This window comes from Lagenorhynchus albirostris, chromosome 9 (assembly GCF_949774975.1).
Source record: "Lagenorhynchus albirostris chromosome 9, mLagAlb1.1, whole genome shotgun sequence".
NCBI lineage: Eukaryota > Metazoa > Chordata > Mammalia > Artiodactyla > Delphinidae > Lagenorhynchus > Lagenorhynchus albirostris.
This window is the reverse complement of record NC_083103.1, coordinates 8998932-9019417: the sequence shown is the minus strand read 5'-3', so window position 1 is coordinate 9019417 and position 20486 is coordinate 8998932. Positions and strand designations below refer to the sequence as shown.

At 45.6% G+C, this 20486-nt stretch overlaps 2 protein-coding genes across 7 annotated transcripts; one reads left to right on the top strand and one right to left on the bottom strand.

The window, feature by feature from the left end:
• Positions 1 to 4: 4 nt before the first annotated feature.
• On the top strand, positions 5 to 7700 carry TTC9C (tetratricopeptide repeat domain 9C). Of its 4 annotated transcripts, XM_060158903.1 has the most exons (5): positions 452 to 731; positions 1150 to 1442; positions 4868 to 5050; positions 5500 to 5604; positions 5994 to 7700. In XM_060158903.1, the coding sequence occupies exons 1-4, from the start codon at positions 622 to 624 to the stop codon at positions 5589 to 5591; spliced, it is 678 nt and encodes a 225-aa protein (XP_060014886.1). In that variant the 5' UTR covers positions 452 to 621; the 3' UTR covers positions 5592 to 5604; positions 5994 to 7700. The 4 variants fall into 4 exon arrangements, with proteins under 4 accessions (XP_060014889.1, XP_060014888.1, XP_060014886.1 ...); XM_060158906.1 differs by lacking the exons at positions 452 to 731; positions 5500 to 5604 and adding an exon at positions 5 to 383; XM_060158905.1 differs by lacking the exon at positions 5500 to 5604 and having other exon boundaries at positions 408 to 538.
• A 3141-nt stretch (positions 7701 to 10841) lies between these two features.
• On the bottom strand, positions 10842 to 13912 carry ZBTB3 (zinc finger and BTB domain containing 3). 3 transcript variants are annotated; one of them, XM_060157651.1, is made up of 2 exons: positions 13853 to 13912; positions 10842 to 13147 (listed from the first exon to the last, which is right to left on the bottom strand). In XM_060157651.1, exon 2 carries the CDS (start codon positions 13094 to 13096, stop codon positions 11540 to 11542), a length of 1557 nt encoding a protein of 518 aa, XP_060013634.1. In that variant the 5' UTR covers positions 13097 to 13147; positions 13853 to 13912; the 3' UTR covers positions 10842 to 11539. The 3 variants fall into 3 exon arrangements, with proteins under 3 accessions (XP_060013634.1, XP_060013633.1, XP_060013636.1); XM_060157650.1 differs by lacking the exon at positions 13853 to 13912 and adding an exon at positions 13488 to 13585; XM_060157653.1 differs by lacking the exon at positions 13853 to 13912 and adding an exon at positions 13426 to 13487.
• Between the last annotated feature and the right edge of the window lie 6574 nt (positions 13913 to 20486).

Here is a 20486-nt window from a genome sequence, read left to right as displayed (position 1 = left end):
CGTCTGACCCGATCACACTGTTGTCGTAGGGCTTGCTCGCTAATCTCTGTTCCCTAGTGTCTATTCGTGCAGCCACTTCTTGAGAGAGAAAAAAGCCAGAAGGAAAGCAGGGAAGCTCTTGCAACGTGAACGCCTACTGGCAATTGTCTTTCTCGTTAGTCAACAAAAGGGCTCTCTAAAACCTTGCAAGGACCGCAGTAACTAACCCCGGCCCTCTTTTTTCCCCTCAATCCTTCAACTTCTACCCAGCAACAGACACCCTGGCCTCGCCGTATTGGCCAACTTGAATCGTCATCTGCAATTCTGATTGGTCCCTCAAGAGCTTTCTTTTTTTTTTTTTTTTCAATTGGCGAAGCTGCCAGAGGATTTCCGCCCACCCCACGGTTGGTCCACTGGGGAGGCTGGAGAGGCGGGGTCGTTTCTGCGGGATTACTTTTCCGGGGCCGCTTCTGATTGGGCGGCGTGGAGCAATGCGCGCCACCATTTAGACACCAAGCTGTCGGGAGGCCTGACCCTGCACTCTCCCTATTCCCCGCCGGTAAATCGAAGCCCAGCGGGGAGACTTCGGGTTCGGCCACTTGCTGGGGGCGAGGGGCTGGCCGCGGGGCATGCGAGGCTTGCATGAGCGGCGCTGCGGCCGCGTCACCCTCGGGCTGTTTGGGGTGCACGGACCGCATTCACCTCGGTTCCCCAACTCCTGGCCCGGAGGTCAACAAATGCTGGTTGAATAAGTGCGAACAAAGAGCTGGGATGGAGGCAAGCCCTCTAGACCTCGTTTAGCAGTTGTCCCCGCCTTACTCTCTTCCATTTCCAGGTCAGGGAGGTGTGTCCGAAGGAAAGGAGGAAGCAATTCCGCTGGCGTTTGCACGCCGGCCACAATTTTATAGTACGGCCTTCGCTTTTTCGTGCAGTCTCCGCCCCCCGGAGTCGCCGCTTTAGGAAATAAATTAATCTCTGGCTTTACTCTTCCCACGTCCTCTCCCTGATCAATGCCCTGCACTTCTAGAGATTGAAAAATAACTGCAGAGAAGAAAGGAAGGGGCTGTAGTAGAATCAAGGAAACATTCCCTGAGAGGCCTCCTGGAGAAGGAGAATTTCCTGCTTTTTTAAGTCGGCTACCAAAATCGGTTATTTCGCTCCTATCCCCAGAGCTTCGGTTGCTCTTTCACTTCCCAATTCCTCAAGAGCACTGGGCGACAAAGTTATGGAGAAGCGCCTGCAGGAGGCCCAGCTGTACAAGGAGAAAGGGAACCAATGTTACCGGGAAGGAAAGTACCGAGATGCTGTGAGTGGGTACCATCGAGCTCTGCTGCAGCTGCGGGGTCTGGATCCAAGTCTGCCCTCCCCGATTCCTAATCTGGGACCCCAGGGCCCGGCCCTCACACCTGAACAAGAAAACGTACTGCGCACCACCCAGACAGACTGCTACAACAACCTAGCTGGTAAGAACAGGGCTGAAGGGTGGGTAGAGTGTCAAGGCCGGGACATGAAAGTCTGAGAACATTGGGGAAAACTGACGTGCTTCTCTGCCGTCATCTAGTTATTCTGCCGTGAATTGAAATTTATTTTCAATCTGTAGGGTCTAATTGAGTTTCTGTAGAGCAGTGCTTCTCAGACTTCACTTGGAGAGTTTGTTAAACTCAACTTCTTGAGCCCTGTTCCCACGATTCCGATTTAATGGGTCGGAGGTTTGTGTGTTGGGCGATGTGTGTACCAATTTGCATTTCTAACAAACTCCCGGGTGATGCTGATAGGTTTAGGGAATTTCGCACGCTATAGGGACAATACTGAACCTACGTTTAGAGTGTTGTTTCTTTAATATTTAAAATATAGGAAAGAAGGCACTTGCTTTAACTGGTGGTGTAAGTTATCCATCTTAGATATTTTGGATAGCTTTTCCTCATTTTCCTTCTTCCTATAAATCAGCTAGATGGTAACCTGGGTAACCAATATCTTCCTTTTCCAGCTGGCCTTGAATGAAGAGGTGGATTCCAGAGTTAGTATCGCTAGGATTAATCTGCTAAAAGAAGGGAGACTTCTTAGGTCTGTTTTATGGCAGGCAAAATAACCATAGAGCTAATTAAGTTATTTTGAAGTATATTAAAGTATTCTAATGGTCCCAGTTGAGGCCATAGAAATTATTAGGAGTAGTTTTTTTTTTTTTTTTTTTTTTTGCGGTACGCGGGCCTCTCACTGTTGTGGCCTCTCCCGTTGCGGAGCACAGGCTCCGGACGCGCAGGCTCAGCGGCCATGGCTCACGGGCCCAGCCGCTCCGCGGCATGTGGGTTCTTCCCAGACCGGGCCACGAACCTGTGTCCCCTGCATCGGCAGGCGGACTCTCAACCACTGCGCCACCAGGGAAGCCCAGGGGTAGTTTTTATACTTTGTAATAGGTGTTTAAATGATTTTTTTTTTTTTTTTGCTTTCTACAACACTCATCAGCTGTGATTTGGTGAAAATCTAGCTTTTTTACAGTGTGTGTCCAGAGCTCCTCTTAGACTCAAGTAACAGTAACTAGAGGAGCTAATATTTCAGTTCATTCAACAATTATTTATTGGGTACTGAGGATACTGCAGTATTATAAAACAGATAAAGATCCCTGCTTTCATGGGGAGATGGACAATTAACAGAAGAGGTAACATATATTAGAAGATGATGAGTAATGTGGAAAAGAATAAAGCAGAAAATGGGGATAGGGACTGCCCTGGCGGTCCAGTGGTTAAGACTCCATGCTTCCAATGCAGGGGGTGCAGGTTCCATCCCCGGTCAGGGAACTAAGATCATACATACTGTGTGGAGTGGCCCAAAAAAAGAAAATGGGGAAAGTGAGTGCCATAGGCATGGAAGTGTTAGGTAGGGGTCAGGGAAGGCTCGTTAAGGTGACATTTATGAAATACCGTGTTTAGGCCCTTTATACACATATACATATAAACCTATTTAAGTGTCACAGCAATCCTTTGAGGTAGATTTAAGGAAACATCTAATAAGTGGTGGAGCTAAAATTAAACATGGGAAGTCTTAATTGCAGAGCTTAAGCTCTTATTGCAGAATACTGTGCATTATTAGAGAAGAGAATACACATTGGGGAATTGACCAGAAATCAAGGAAATGAGATAGGTACTTGTAAATATCGTGACTCTCCAGGTGGACTTGAAGGCAGAGACTGTAGCTTATCCATCTATAGACCCTCTGCTTGGGGGTGCTTGGTGGATGCTCCATAAAGACTCACTAAAATTAAATTTCACTTACATGTGAGTGAAGTTTACGTGTTGGGCAGTTTATTTATAGTATCTCTCATCTTTATAAAAATTCTGCAAGGTATTTATGATTTTCCCCATTTTACAGATAAGGAAATCAGACCATGTCACTGTCTAAAACTGTCCAATGGCATCACATTACACTTAGGAAAATATTCAAACTCTGACCTTCCCCGGCACCGCCTGACCTGATCTGGCTCCGCCATAGACCAAATTCACAAAGCATGCGTCCACCTTCCAGCTTTGTAGGATCTCTTCTGTCAGGTAGAATGCCCTGTCCCTTGAATGACCCTTGTCATTCAGATCATGGCCCAAAAGTCACTTTCTCAGGGAGGCCTTCTGTAATCAAACATCACTCTGACCTCATTCACTCTCTGTCCCAGCACAGTTCTGTTTTCCTCAAAGCACTAATAAATAAGTGAATTTCTTAGTGCATTCCTCCTACCTGGGAACTGGGATGCAAGCTCTATTTACTCGTCAAGGTGTCTGTCTCGTTCCTCTCCTCTCCTGCTCCTAACTCCGCCTAGCACATGGTCAGTGTTCCATAACTAGTTGTCGAATGAATGAATGAAGCTACAGTGATGGGTTAGCTGACCGCCTGGGAGTACCGAAGTATTGATATAAACCATATGGCCACTTGGTGGGGATGTTGTAGAAGGGTTGCAGACATCAGCCCTGATTCTCCTTCCTTCTCAGCACCGTGATTTAATAATGCTATGTTTAATTCCCACAGTTATGAAACAGGGAATGCATTTCCCTTCTTACTTATAGAAAGGCAAAACACTGACCTGAACATTGCCTCCTAAACAGATTTGTGGTTTGAGGTCCCATCTTTCATCCAAGGGAATAGTGAAGTAATATATCATCATTGAGAATGGTGGTAATTTTTGAGTTAGAGAGTCCTTGGTTCAGATTTCTTATTCATTCCACCTAGAAGCTGTGGGATCTTGGACAACTTACTTGACCCTTGTGAGCCTTGATTTCTTCATCCATTAAATGGAGATGGTAACACATACTGACTTCAGAGGGTGGATGAGAAGATTAAAGAACATAGCACGGCGCTTACTATTTCCTCACACAATCAATGGCAACGGTTGTTGTTAACAGAGCTTCAGTACAAGCATTGTGGTGAAATGGGAGATTCAAGACAGAGAGCCTTGGGTAGAAGAGATACAATGAAGAGTTTTAAATAATTTTTTTTCTTTTTTTGGCTGTGCCACGCAGCATGCAACATCCCAGTTCCCCGACCAGGGATCGAACCCACACCCCCTGCAGTGGACGCGTGAAGTCCCAACCACTGGACCACCAGAGAAGTCCCCATAAATAAATTTTAAAATATGTTCTTATCAACTTTTCTAGCTGGGCCTGACCCACACTAGGTACGTGCCAGGCATTTGGTAGATAGTGACGTAAACTGTGAGGTATGTAAAGCTTATATTCACTGCTGTATCCCCAATGGCTAGAAGAATGTCTGGCATATGGTGGGCACTTAAATGTATTTGTTGGATGAGTGAATGTTGTTGACATCATCCTAGGTTTGGTACTGCCTAGAGTTGGGCAATGGAACTTAGTGTTCCCTCTTCTCTCTTCCTTCCATTTGGCCCCATTAGCCTGTCTTCTTCAGATGGAGCCAGTAAACTATGAACGGGTGAAAGAATACAGTCAGAAAGTCCTGGAGCGACAGCCTGATAATGCCAAGGCCTTGTATCGGGCTGGAGTGGCCTTTTTCCACCTGCAGGACTATGACCAGGCTCGGCATTACCTCATGGCCGCTGTCAACAGGCAACCAAAAGGTGAGAGAAGGGGATTGAAGTAGTAAGTACAAAAAATTGTTCCACTGAGGTGGTATCTGTGGGAGTGTTTTAGCTTTCCATTTATTGAATTTTGAAAATAGGTAATAATACATTCACATGTTCAAAATTCAAAAAGTGTAAAAAGATATATGATAAACAGGCCTTCTACTCCTGTATTCTTGCCTCCACAGGAAAGCAATATTGTATGTGCTCCAGAAATAATCTTAAAATGTTGTTTTTCAAGTTTCAGTTCCTAGATGGGGACAAAAATAGGATCTGGATTCCAATGAATAAACATGATAATCCTCATTTCTACCAGTTCTCCAGCTGGGGTCTGGCCTTTGCTTAACTATCCATTCATCCTTTAGCTCAGCTAACCCCAGGTATGACCTAGAAGAAGGACAGGCCTCCTGACAGAAAATTTGAGGCTTGTTTCCCTTGTTTCCAAGGGGAAAAGAATATTGTGAAGAGAACGACAGACTCATTCCTGTGTTGGTGGTTCAGCACTGAAAGTTGTCTCCCATTTTGCATTCTGGCTTAGAGCGGCTACTGAAGTAAGAGGGTCCCCAAACTTACAAAAATTCAGCAAGATCTCTCTAATTGAACGGGAAAGCCATTATGAATTAATAAAGATATATGAGCCGTTGTTCACATTTCTTACCTTCAAGTACATAGATTAACTGCCAGCCATGTATAGTAGCTTTAGAGACTTGCTCTGACAAAAACTATTTCTCCAAGCTCCTTTTCATTATTAAGTTAGCATCCCTGTACAAGATTTTTTAATAATGCACATAATTAATGAATGACATTTACTATTGCATAGAATTGTTGTGATATATGCAAGTGGAAAGATTTTAGGAAATGGAAGTGTGTTCATAATCCCCTTCTGTCCAGAGGTACGGTTATGGCCTGTCTCTAATTGCCTTCTTTGCCCTGTTCTAAGACGCCAGTGTCCGGCGGTACCTTCAGCTAACGCAGTCGGAACTCAGCAGCTACCATCGGAAAGAGAAGCAGCTCTACCTGGGCATGTTTGGTTAGCAAAGAAGAAAGATACCCCTCCACTGGAACTTCGGTGAACCAATAAGGACCCATCAAGGGGAAACCTGAGCCTCAGCAAGAGAAATTAACCCCATACCTCTGACTGAGGTGAACTTGTATTTTGTTTCTAGTTCTGCACGAACTCTTTATTGCCTACATGGTCTGTGTCTGTTTTTGTTTCTCCATCTATGTATTTATATGGCTTTTAATATGTGGTATTATTAGGGATATTTGCCTTGAGAAATACAACCAGAAAACATTCGTCAGTTATGGGTGGAATTAATCATATCTTTGGCATAGATTTTAATGATAGATGTTGGTAGATGTAGTCATATACAAAGGAGAAGGCTAGCAGAGGATGAAGTAATAAGGAAGGCAGAAAGGAGTTTCTTCCTTCGTTTCCTCAGATGTCCAAAGCCAAACTTACACAGGCCACAAACTGGCAAATATATATACTGTGAAACTAGACAATTATAAATTGGGCCCACACGGCTCAGAATGAAAGATTTGAAATTAACCATCTTGACTAAAATAATTCCTTTGTCTTAATGTTCCACATACATTCAGATTCTTTTTCCCCCACAAAAGTATCTAGTTCCTCTTGTTTCTCTTGGTAATTTCTAGTCCTTGCTATTGTTCACACTCAGATCATTAATATAGTATACTTATTTATTTTTTTATTAAACCCTTCTGTCTTAAAACTTCTGGAGTCAAGCATTTAAGTATATATTTTGTAATCTTTTAAAAGCTCTCATGCCAAAAAAACACTCGTAAACATTTTAATTTTTAATAGGTGCATATCTATAGTATGCTCATTTCTCTAAAAAAACATAGGAAAGACAGTTTACCAAGTCTTCTAGAAACAATACCATAAAAGAACAGGATAAAAACATAGATCTGTTCTTTACTTGTTACCCGCCCCCTTGTATTTTGCAGGAGCTCACTTTATTAAAGAGGAAGGAAACAGTGAGAAAAGGTTCTCTTCCCTTAGGGCCTTTTAAGCACCAACGAACTTTCTGGAAGATTTTTTGGGCATGGGTGCAGGCGCAGATCTGGTGCAGTCATGGCTCAGTAGGAGGCTTCATCAACCGGGAGCTCTTTTGTCATTCTGCTAATGTCCACAATGTATGAGTTGTACAGAGTAGATAAGACCATAATAGCACTGCTTCTACCTTTATGAGTGAAGGTAATAAGCATGTATCATTAGCCATCATACACAGACAGATTTCAGACAAAAACCCCTTAGTCTTGCCAAGTGTACACAAGCTCTTCTCCCTTTATCAGTAATGCCTCTCTATCAACGAGCTAGGCTCCTCTTTGAGTCTCCCTGTACCCTTAAATAATACAGCCACCAACTTACAAACAAAAAGTTTTCATACCAAATAATCTTTTAAGTCCAAGGACAGAACTAACAAAAGTTGAATATTTTATTCCTCTTCCAAGTTTCTTAAATTTCTAAGCCTAGACTGTTGCCAGATTATGTCATGCATGGTTGTGTGTTATGTTTGTTTGGGGTTGGTTTTGCTTTCTGATTTTCTTTTTTTCCCCTAAGACTTGATGTTACAGTAAGCTATGTTCTGCATCAGTGAGGAAAAAATAAAACTGATATTTAAAAATGTACTGTACAAATTTATTGCACTAACCCTTTTTAGCGCTTCTAAGACACAAAATGGTCAGACTTACATTTCGCCTTTAATTTGAAGGCCAGCTCCTAACAGAGATGTTAACGAACGGGAAAGTGGACAAAGATAGGCAGTCAGATGTGGGTCTGGAGGAGGTCTGGCCAGCCCACATCCTGAAGGAATCAGCCAGAGGTACCTCAATCTCTGTACTCAGAAGTTTGTGGAGGGGGGAGGCTGCTCACCTTACCAATCCTTAATGGTTTCCACACAGGATTTGAGGGTTTGATTGAAGAGAAAGCATTCATGGTGATGTGAGGATTCATACTGCACATAAGGGACAGTTTAGAACAGTGTTTCCCTCCAAACCAATACCCATCATCTTTATAGTTTTGCCAAAATCACATACTACCTATACTACTTTTTAGTCAATATTTTAAATATATATTTTGAAAGGAATTTTTGGACAGAGGAATATGTTAAATGATACCATGGGGACGTAATCAGCAAACCCCAGGCTGAAACCATAAGATGAATAAACCAATTTCTTCTATAAATTGCAAGGAAAAAGAGAGGGGAACCTATAAATTAAAAGAAGTTTAAGAGCCACCAACCAAATAAATGTGACTCTGTTAGAAGAAAACAACTAAAAGTTTTTATGAGACTGTGTGAATTAAGAAAAAATATATATATTGGTCTCTTCCCAGCTCCTGGCACAGATCTCCTAAAACCCTTGGAATTTGGATTCTGATTTGAAAAAACAACTAAAAGTTTGCGAGACAATCAGGGAAATTTGAACAAGAATTATTAACAGTTTTGCTGGGTGTGATCATGGTATTTGGTCTTTTTAAGAGTTCTTTTAGAGGTGCATGCTGAAATTGCTTACTGATAAAATTGGGGAGGGGACTTTAGAGCACTTCATATCATTTGCCAAAAAACACACAAAAAAAAACCCCAAAACAAAACAACCAATCAACCATAAAAATAAATGTATTTTACAGTAAAAAAAAAAAAAGTATTAGTATATATTGAAGTAAACCATCTTTGGAAACACTGGCTTTGGAGAAAGTGAAATCTAATGTGAAGGGCTAAAATGGTGAGTTTTGTGAAGCTAAGCGCAAGTGAAGGCATACACTTACAAAATACCAATTAAGAAATGAAATCCTAAACTAGGAAGAGGTCTCTAAAACTGGAGAGCAAAGGGTGGTCGTCTGAAAACTAAATCAGCTTGTAGCTCAAAAGCAAATAACTTCTCAGGGTTAAACTCTTAATAGCCTGGGGCCTGGCCCATCCCACCATAAAAGGAGGCCGATTTTGGCTCAGTAGAAGGAATAATTATCCAACAATTAGGGTTGTCCAACAGTAGAATATGTTTCCTTTGGGAATAGTGAGTTCTCTTTCAACACCTGGCAAAAGGAGGATCCAGTGTTGGACTAGAGGTTAGATGAGCTGGCCTATGGTTCGTTGAATCCATGGATGGGACTGTCAAGAGTAGTGGAAACCAGAGAAAGTTCTCTTGATCACACCTCTACAGACAGGCCTAAACTGTTCTTGGTGTCCAGCAGATAGATAAAGTGAGGCAACTGTGGCCATAATTGTGTTGGCTGCTGCTTTAAACATCTTGCAAATTCTTGGCTGCCACCTCCAATGAAGAAAGCATTCCATGCTGGGAACTAAAGGCAAATGCTTGCTCTTCAGGAGAATCTCACCAAGTTAACACATCCTCTTTAGTTAAGTATTGCACTTGGCCGAGACAGTAACAAGGTTCCTGTGTTCCCCAGATGGTCCAGAGAAATTATATACATTATATATACATGTACACATATTTATTATGCCTTGCTTTTAGGAACTGATGTTCTGAGGCAACCGATTTCTTTTTTCCCCCCTCCTTTTTAAAAAAATTGATAGATAATTCACATACCATAAATTTCACTCTTTTAAAGGCAACTGATTCTTATAGGCATTTTGATGTGATACTTACTCCAGGAAAAGGTGCTCCAATCAGCTAAAATAGCTCTTACTGTATGTATGTATATCTTGCCTTGTTTCACCAAGGAGTTAAGGCAGTAATGTATTTGCATAAATAAAATTAGCCATTTGAAAAATAAAATAAAAGATTATTCCAACACAAGGAAAATGAAAAGCACAGAATTCAGTCTCTCAGCCATGGAAATGTTAAGCGTCAACCTTTGCTTCCCATCATACCCCAAGTAAGGAGCTTTCTTTGGCCAAGTCTTTGATGCTCAGCTTTGTCTCCTTCCTATGACTCAAAAACAGCTTGCTAGTGTGAGTTCACAGGGCTGAATGTGACAAATCCAAAAAGAGAGAGAAGAAATTCAGAAAATTCACTCATATTTTCATCTTTTTCTAAATACTCCTTCCTGCTTTTTTTGCATTCAGTTCCTTATGTGCCAAAGAGAGAGTTTGTGGGGAGCCCTCTGGTCCATCCTACAAACACCACTCTTCACCACAGGCAGGGGCAGACCCTTCTCTTACATTCCTAGAATGCTTTCCCCCCATGCCACACCAACACCCCAAATTCCCATTTCTTTGCTATCTCTACTGTCAGTAACCACCTGTGTGACCGTACCTGAGTAATCTGACCTGTCTAGGCCGTCATCACAACTTTTAAGTGAGGGAGTTAGACCAGATGAACTCTAAGATTGTCTCATCTAGAGTTTCTTGCTTTAGTTTTCCCAAGAGCCCATCGTTTCCATTTCACAAGTCCTCAGTCTGCCCCCACACGCCTACCACCGTGGAGCTTAGTGTTTTCTGCCTTCCAGTTTGTCATCTTCAGAGACCTCAATGCACATTTAAGACATGCAGGCAAAAATTTCAAGTCATCAATACGGTATCTGTTGTTGAAACAGTCAATCAAAGGCCTTTCTACATGGAAAGCAGAGGGAAAGGGGTAAGGCAACAAAAGGGGTAAGGCAACACTCAAAAAAAAAAGGCAACAAAACCAAACACTCAAAAGGTATCTGTTGTTGAAACAGTCAATCAAAGGCCTTTCTACATGGAAAGCAGAGGGAAAGGGGTAAGGCAACAAAACCAAACACTCAGAAGGTCAAAAAAGAAAACAACTTCTAGTTCAAGGTGAACCATCTTCAACAGTGTTTTAAACCAGCATGGTATCTGAAGTCATAAGCCAGCGTTCAAATTCTGGCTTGCCCCTTAACTAGCTCTGTGACCCAGAACAAGTTAACGTTGATTGTTCAGTCTCAAGTTTCCTTGTCTGTGGGGAAAAAAGCGGGGAGAGGGATAATACCTCATAAACTTGTTGAGGATTAAATGAGTATTTATGTGAAGTCCCCAGTACAGTCCGGGACACAGGAAGAGCTCAACTACAACAATAAACCATAATTGTGTGAAATTCCCTAATTTGTACACTTTTCCTAAGTAAAGTCTACACTGCCCTCTGCCTCTCCCACTTTTTTCCTCATAAACAACCTGACCCCCACCCCTACCCCAAGTACAGGTATCAGATTCCTAGGTCTGGAGGAGAGCTGTGAAAGAATCAGCAGGTGTGCAGTTTTGTGGAAGAAACCAGGCAAGTCCAGTTCAGAGAGATACTTTTCACTGCTAGCTTTATGGGTCCAAACGCAGAGTGAGAAGCAATTACACCTCAGGAAAATTCCCAGTGCCCTTGGTGAGGAGTTGACTGAGATGCGATGCCCCATAAAGTCCTGCTATCTGGCTGGGAAAAGAAAAGGGTAGGAACCTACAGCCTGGGCAGAATCTTCATTCTGTCCCCAGCAGGGGAAATGAGATGCTTCCCACCTTCCGTGCTGCCCCCTAACGGGGGCAAGAGCCGGCCTGGCATCAGGGCGTGTTAGTTTTTGGGGCCAAGTACAAAATCTTTGGCTGGCCCTCCAGCACTGCTGTTCTGTCTGTCTGCTGTCGGGGAGCCGGGGATGGGCTGCACTCCCAGGAGGGGGCCAGCCTCTGGATCCGGTTTGCTGCGTTTGGCCAGGTCCTCATTGTGAGCCTTGCGGATGTGGCGGTACAGGTCCCCTGACTGCGTGTAACTGCGCAGGCAGTAGCGGCACTCGTAGGGTCGCTCACGCGTGTGCACTGTGGCATGGCGCCGTAGTGTGTAAGAACATGAGAAGGTCTTCCCGCATGTCTTGCAAGTGGGAACATCCTCCGTAAAAACCCCAAAGCTTCCCGGGGCTGCTTCATACTCGGAAGGCAGGTAGAGTGGCTCGTGCAGGGTGGGCGGAGCAGGCAGGGGTGAGGTCACCAGTCCTCGATGATACTGCCCTGGACCTGGCAGCAAATGGTAGGGTAGGTGAGGATCTGGCGGCAGGAAGTGGTCACTGGCCCCCACCTCCTCCAGTCCTGCTGCCCTTGGCTCTTCAAAGGCCTCTGGCTGGGGGGGCTGTTCACCATACACTGCTCCTCCGGGTGGGAACAGTCCCTCAGGACCCCGAGGCTGTTCCTCCGAGGCATCGGGCTCCTCATCGGAAATCACGATAGCTTCTACTTTCACCTGGACCAGCTCCGCTTCTGCTGGGGCTGGAGCCTGGGATGGAACTGGGGCTGGGACTGGGACTGCAGCCGAAGCTGGGGGATAGAAGCCTTGCAGCGGGCCTCCAGTTCCCCTTGGTTCCACCACCCTCAGATTCTCAGAAACCACATCAAGGGGAGCCAGTGGCTCCACTGAAACCGTTGGGAGGCCCGAAGAGAAGTAGTTTGCAGGGTTGGTTTCTGTGGAGCTACTGGGGCTGGCAAGAGAGACATCAGCCACTGGTGGAGGAGGTGCCCGCAGATGCGGTGAGTCAACCTCCACGCCAGGCTGTGTAGTATCAGCCCCAGCCGGCATCGGTGGCTCATCTGGAGGACAGACAGTAGGTGAGGGAGCTGCTGAGCCTTTCCATTCCCCTTTGCCCCAGTGGCCTGATGTCTCTGCAGATGCCAACGAAGGTTGGGGGCCACGGGAAGTGCTGGACAAAAACTCCAAATTAGGGTGCTGTGAGTTGGTTTCTTCCTCCTTCTTGGTACTATCCGCCTCTGCCAGGGCCCGGGCTTGCAGCCGCCGCTTACACACCTTGACAATATCATTCATGTGCAAGTAGCTGGCAGCTGCCAGCACATCCTCCACAGGGGTATCCCCCCTCAGGACCAGCTGGCCGGCATACATAAAGTCCAGAAGCAGCCCAAAGGCTGGAGCTGTGACAATCTCGTTGTGGATACACACCAGATCCCTCTTGTCCAGTTCCCGCTCTTTGTAGAAAAGCTGGAAAAACGGGCTGCAGGAGGCCAGCACAGCCCGATGGGCCAAGAACTGGGTGCTACCCACCATCACCGTGCAGTCACAAAGGAAACCCTGGGACCGCTGCTCTCGGAGGCTCTGCAGCAGCTGCTGGCTGTGTTCTGGGAACTCCATAGCACCCCACGAAGGGAAAGGGACCCTAGGAAGGTCGCCACCAGTGGCTCCCTGGGAAAAGAGGACAGGGGGTTAGGGCAGGTGACCCTCCCATAAACCATAACGTCACCTATGGGCTATTACTTGCCACCCCAAAGCCTCTGGCAGCACCGTCCTGACCCCAAGACGCTCGCTTAAATTACTACCCTTCGTTCTCCCAGGTCACACCCAGTGGTCTACTTTTAGCCCCGCCCCTTCGGCCTAACCTTAGCAGCAGGCCCCGCCCTGTCGACAAAGCCCCTCCCCGGAAGTCCCGCCTCCTAAGCAGCCTCCGCTTCCTCGATGCCCACCCGGTAGCTTCCAGCACCTCCTTCAACAAGAAGTCTCGCCCCCAGGCCTTTGCGGGCGATACCTCTACGCCCCACTCCGGGAACTCCCTGAGCCTCTCTCGCATTCCAGGGGCTAAGAAGTCCGAGGGTGGGAACTAGCAGAGAAAGCTGATCTCTTCACTCACCACCGACCAGCCACCGGGAGAGCTCCGCCCCTTCCCACCTTCTCAGTTGTCATTGGCTCAAATTTGCCTTCCCTCGTCAGGGATTGGTTCACTCTCCCCTAACCATCCCCCCAGCTCGGGGCGGCTTCTCCAAGTGGGTGCTGGTGGCCGTCACTCAGGCAGGTGGGCTCCCTATTGGTTAGCGCTCCTGTCCTAAACTTTTCCTTTTCTAACCTCCTTCTTCGCCTCAGAGCCCTCTGGATTGGTTGAGCTTTTCCAGCTACCTGAGGCAGTAGGAGTGCGACGTCCGCCAGGAGGGCCGCGAGGCCCGCCACGGCGCAGAGCGTTGTGTCTTAGCGGACAGCACGTCACCCTCGCTGCTGGGTGACCGGGAAAAGGAGAACCTACAAGCTGGTGTGGTACCCCGGAGGCCCGAGTCTTAGACCCGGCTCTGCTGTAACCGTGGGCGATAGCTGCACCTCTGAACTGCAGTTGTTTCTTGTAGGGCCCTTACTCTCTCAAAAACTCCAAGATGTCCTGCTGCCTCACTCCCTCCAGTCTGATGGTTCTGGGCTCCTGGCTCAGCAGTGGTGGTGTCAGAGAACTAGCAGCTGTGCGAATGCGGTCGTAGTGTCCCTAGCCTAAACTCTATAGCCAACTTACAGTAGAAGAGATGAGTGTCCTTCTCTGTGTGGAGCGTAGTGGGCAGTAGCTGGTAGGAAAGGAGTGAGTGGGCCAAGGCCCTAAAGTGTCCCTGGGCGGGAGAATAAAGAGCGTGACTACTTCTGAAGAGATCTTCCAGAGTTCCTAGACAACAGCTAGTTGTCTAGACACAACTACTGAGCCCGCGTGCTGCAACTCCTGAAGCCGGCATGCATAGAGCCTGTGCTCTGCAACGAGAAGCCCGTGCACCGCAACGAAGACCCAGTGCAGCCAAAAATAATTAATTAATTAAAAAAAAACCCGACATAAGTAACATTTTCATTTTCTAGGAAAAATAACTCTATTTTCCAAAGTCAAAAAAATATGTAGTGAAAATAGTGGCATTGTTTTACATTTTTCCCAATTTCTTTAATGTCTGGCTTAATATAAGACAGCTGGAGTCTCACATCTGTTTCTGTTTTCAAACTATTATGAGATATTGTTTTGATTATATGAAGATTAAAATCTGACCTCACACAAATGGGTGGGTGTGGAATTTCATTGGCCATGGTGAGCAGTTTGTATTCTATTCTGAGTATAGTCGGGAGCCATTGGTAGGTTTTAAGCAGGGGAGTGTTCTGATACGATTCTTGCTTTTAAAGGCTTAGCCTGCCTAGTCTGGAGAAAGGAACATAGGGGATCAAAGTGGGGCAGGGAGAGAGCTGTGCAAATTGTTCTGCAAGAGATGATGGTGGCTAGACAAAGGTAGTGATGGTGGAGCTGGGGAGAAGTGCTGGGTCAACAGAATTTGCTAAAATTAGGATAGGAGATGAGAGTCAAGAGGAAAAAGGAGTCAAGGATGGCTAAAATCTTTGCATGAGCAATGGTGTGGCTGGCAGCCATTTTCTGAGATGGGGACAATGGGATAGGAAAATGGAGAGTTCTGTTTTGACGCTTTAGGTAGAGCTTCCCCTCAGCCGGTTAGACTTGTGAGCTTGAAGATCAGGGGAAACACTGGGGCTGGAGATATACATTGGGAGTGTCATCAGCATCATATGGATGGTATTTAAAGCCAGGGGACTGGAGGGAAAACCCTTGTAGGAGAGAGGGCTGTGGAGCTGCTAAGCAGTGAGGAGCACAGGCTGTTCAGGAAGCTTAAGCGATCATGTTTCTACAGGTTCAGAAGAGATCAGAATGAAGATGAATCTGAGATTGGGCACAAAGACTGTGTGCTTGACACACTCTGGGGTTGCTAAACATACTGGACCTAGGTTTTTAAAATTATAGTTATTTGGGGAATTCCCTGGTGGTCCAGTGGTTAGGACTCCATGCTTCCACTACAGGGGACACAGGTTCCATCCCTGGTCGGGGAACTAAGATCCTATATGCCATGCGGCACAGCCAAAAAAAAAAAAAAGATAACATTTATTTTAACCTCTGTATAAATCCCTTTGGTCAACACAGACTAGTGGCCACTGTGGCTTAATAAGCCTAGTGTGTGCTAGGTTTTAGCCTCTCTCACACCCAGGCACACCATTAAGCAGGGCACAACTTGTTGGTTTTGCTTCTCAAAACTGGAATATACAGGGCTTCCCTGGTGGTGCAGTGGTTGAGAATCTGCCTGCCAGTGCAGGGGACACGGGTTCGAGCCCTGGTCTGGGAAGATCCCACATGCCGCGGAGCAACTGGGTCCGTGAGCCACAACTACTGAGCCTGTGCGTCTGGAGCCTGTGCTCTGCAACAAGAGAGGCCGCGATAGCGAGAGGCCCGTGCACCGCGATGAAGAGGGGCCCCCGCTTGCCACAACTAGAGAAAGCCCTCGCACAGAAACGAAGACCCAACACAGTCATAAATTAAAAAAAAAAAAAAGTGTCTTCAATTTAAACAAGTCTTCTCATTAAAAAAAAAAAAAAAAAGAACAAAACAAAAAAACTGGAATATACATACCCCCACCCTGGGGTACACAGAGCTACAGGGTGCCAGGAAACATCTTTCAAGAGCACCGTTCAGTCAGATTTTTTTTTTTTTTTTTGCGGTACGCGGGCCTCTCACTGCTGTGGCCTCTCCCGTGGCGGAGCACAGGTTCCGGACGCGCAGGCTCAGCGGCCATGGCTCACGGGCCCAGCCGCTCCGCGGCATGTGGGATCTTCCCGGACGGGGCACGAACCCGCGTCCCCTGCATCGGCAGGCGGACTCTCAGCCACTGCGCCACCAGGGAAGCCCCAGATTTTTTTGATAGAAGTTTTTATCTGGGGAATAGGCATATTAAACTGGCATAGATAGACTATGGCACATGAAAAAAAAAGTATGTAAATTTTAAAGCTAAAACAAAAGAAATTTCATACTTATTGCAGTAACTTTCCCCCAAGAAAAGAGGTTGAAAAGCTTTCTTCTATGCGTTTTTGTATTAGTAGAAATTAGAAAAATACCTACCGTATATTTAGTAGTTGTTAACTGCTAGCAATGTGCTAAACATATGATCTCTAATTCCATTATAGCCTTTCTTATCCCCATTAGACAGAAGAAGAGACTGAGGTTCTTGTGAGACTTGGTTAAGTAACTTGGCCAAGGTCACAAAGCTAATAAAAGGCAGAGCTGAAATTGAATCTAGGTCTACCTATCTTCAAAGTCACACCCTTAACCACTTTGTAGATTTGTCTTCCTGGAGTGTCCCCCAGGTGGTCCTCAGGGTTGTTGTACCCATGGCCAGAGGATTCAGACTCAACTGCAGGCAGGATTATCCTAGCTGTTGGATGAACTGGTGGCACAGAAGCAGGAACCTAGAACCAGCGAGAGGGGCAGCTAGGATGGATGATCCTTCCTCAGAGTTGCCCTCCAGGGGCTGGACCTGCTGCTTGTATATAAATCTTTGGGAGACAAGTGACAGACATCATCACAAGGGCTCCTCTCTACTACTCTGTAGGTTGGTAAGACCTATCCTTGTGGCAGATTGTGTTCTCCAAAGTGGCCTTAACAAGATCTTCCCTCCCACATGCTCCTTTTACAATATGACATTGATGCTCCTTCCATCCGGTAAGTTCTCTCACCTTGAGTCCGGGAGAGATTGTGACCCTCAGAGAGATGTGATGCTGTGTGACTTTTGAGGCTACGTCATAAAAAGGGACAGAAGTTCCGCCTGGTCCTCTTGGGATGCTTGCTCTTAGGACCCAGCCACCATGCTGTGAAGAACCCAGGCCACACGAAGAGGGCACCTGTAAGTGTTTCAGCCAGAGCCACACCCAGGCTTCCAGCTAACAGCCAGCTTCAATTTGCCAGCCATGTGATTGAACCATCTCAGAAGCGGATCCTCTAGGGCTTCCCTGGTGGCGCAGTGGTTGAGAGTCCACCTGCCGATGCAGGGGACACGGGTTCGTGCCCCGGTCCGGGAGGATCCCACATGCCGCGGAGCGGCTGGGCCCGTGAGCCATGGCCGCTGAGCCTGCGCGTCCGGAGCCTGTGCTCCGCAACGGGAGAGGCCACAACAGTGAGAGGCCCGCGTACCGCAAAAAAAAAAGTGGACCCTCCAGTGCCCAGCTGAGCTGCCCAGCTGACTTTGCTTGAAGCAGGAGCACACCTTCCCCACTGAGTCTTTTGCTCCAACTGTAGATTATGAGATAAATAAATTACTGTGGTTGTTTTAAGCCACAAAGTTTTGGGGTGGTTTATTGTGCAACAAAAGTAAAGTAAAACAATCCTTCAGTAGACTTTCTTTGTACTCCGAATCTCAATTCAGCTGATTGTTCTCCATTGCTATTTTCTTTCTGTTCTAGCTTGTCTCTGATTCTGAAGTTTTGGAGGCAAAGAGATCAGGGCTTGGGGAGGATTTATCAGGGCCAAACCATGCCTGGGGAGCTTGAAGAGATCATAATAGATTCAATATGAGAATGAGGTTCAGTCAACCCATATTTGTTAAACTCCATTATTTGCCAAGTGCACTGTTAGGTGCTAGAGATTCGATCAGTGATGCAAATAGATCCCAAGCACCTGTTGTGTGCCAGGGGCTCTTCTAGGCATCTAGGAACACAACAGACAGGAATCCCTGCCCTTCTTGAGGGGAAACAGGCAATCTGCACATACATAAATTAATAAGATGACGCTAAATAGGGCTAAGTTCTATGAAGAAAATAAAACAAAGCAATACAACAGGAGAGTGATTGGGTGTGGCTACTTGAGTCAGGGTAGTCATGGAAGGCCTCTTGGAAGTGGTGATATTGAGCTTATAACTGAAAAATGAGAAGGAGCTCCCCCATCCCCATCAGGTGAAAATCAGAGCCAATAGCGTTGTAGGCATAGGAAATAGCAAGCGCATTGGTCTCAAGGTGGGAGAGGAGGCCAATGTGGCTGGAGTGGAGAAAGCAAGAGGAAGAGAGGCAGAAAATAGAGTTGGCTGAATCTGGCCCCTGCCTGGTTGGTCAGAGTGATGGTTTTATTCTAGTGCCCTGGGAAGCCATCAGGCCCTAAGTAGGGGATTGACATGATTTGACGTGAGTTTTGAAAAGATCACTCTTGGCAAATAAGTACATGAAAAGATGTTCAACATCCTTAGTCATTAGGAGAATGAAAATTAAAACCACCATGAGATACTATCACACTTACTAGGATAGCAAACAAAAAAATAAACCCTGCTGACAGTACCAAGTGCTGGTGAGGATATCAGAGCAACTGGAATTCTTATACCTACATAGACAATTATATAACATTTACACCACACAGACACAGTAGGTGTAAATAACCTCAAGAGCATTGATAATAGTAAACTATGTTAAATAGGAAATGATGAGTTTTAAGTATTTATTGCTAATGATTCTGACTCTAATTACAATGTGTGTTTTTTCCCCCCCACACTTCCAAGCAATTCTCAAACACCAGCTGGGTGTCCTATGATTTAACTCAATTCTGACACCATCGACACGGAGATAGCATCAGATTCCACAGGTTAAGGGCTCAGTCCTACAAGACTGCCTTCCACTTCAGATGACAATAGTAAGTTCCGGTTGTCATCTGTCCATCTAACTGGCTATAGATTGAAGGTTCCAAAGACCACTCCCACCCACCTCCTTGGGTTCAATTAATTTGCTAGAGTGGCTCACAGAACTCAAAGAAACATTTCACTTACTAGATTTCCACTTTATTATAAAAGACCCTAACTCAGGAAGAGCCACATAGAAAAGATGCCTAGGGTGTGGGATGGGGAAAGGGCGTGGAGCTTCCATGCTCTCTCTGAGCTCACCACTCTCCCCAGTTCTATACGTCTTCACAAACGCCAAGCTCTCTGAACCCCATCCTTTTGGGTTTTTATGGAGATTTTCACTACATAGGCAGGGTTGATTAATTCATTAGCCAGGTCAAGGAGTTGACACTGAAAGTTCCAATCCTCCAGTCACTTGGTTGTTTCCCCTGGTTTAGGTGCGTTCCAAAAGTCATCTCATTAACATAAACTCGTGTGTGGTTGAAAGGGGTTTGTTATGAATATCAAGACACATTCATCATCTTATCACTTAGGCAATTCTAAGGGTTTAGGAGCTCTGTGACAGAAACGGGGGAAAAGACCATATATATATATATATATATATATTTATTTATTTATTTATTGTAAATCACAGTATCACAGTTTTGTTTTTTTCTAACTTTTTATTATGAACAATTTCAAACACACAAAAGTAGTAGGAAAAGTGTAAGAAACCACCGTTATCCATCATCCGGCTTCAACGATTATCAATATATTGCCAAACTTGTTTCATCTACACCTCTGCCTTTGTTTTTTAGTATAATTCATTTAATTGTAAGTTGACAATTAAATTATTGTTAACATTTTAAAAATATCTATTTATTTATTTTGGCTGTGCTGGTCTTTGCAGGATTTTTAGTTGCAGCATGCAGACTTAGTTGAGGCATGTGGGATCTAGTTCCCTTACCAGGGATCAAACCCGGACCCCCAGCATTGGGAGCGCAGAGTCTTACCCACTGGGCCACCATGGAAGTCCCAAGACAATTAACTTTTTAATAATGGTTGTGTTTACCCACTGGCTTGCAAAATTCCTGAAATATTAACAGCTGGCTTTTGTAGGGGGCTCCAGCACACCACTGTCAGCAGGTAAGGTTGCTTTTGCGGGCAGGCTGGCTTCGAAAAGAGGAAAGGAGGGAGTCGTGGCTGTTGAGGCCCTGCCCTCCGTCCCGCCATCTGCTTCCTTATGTGGTTGCAGGTGCAGGGGATCCCCAAGGAGTCTGAACAGCTGACTGGTGACCTCAATCATTCTAGGAAATGGGCAGCGTCAA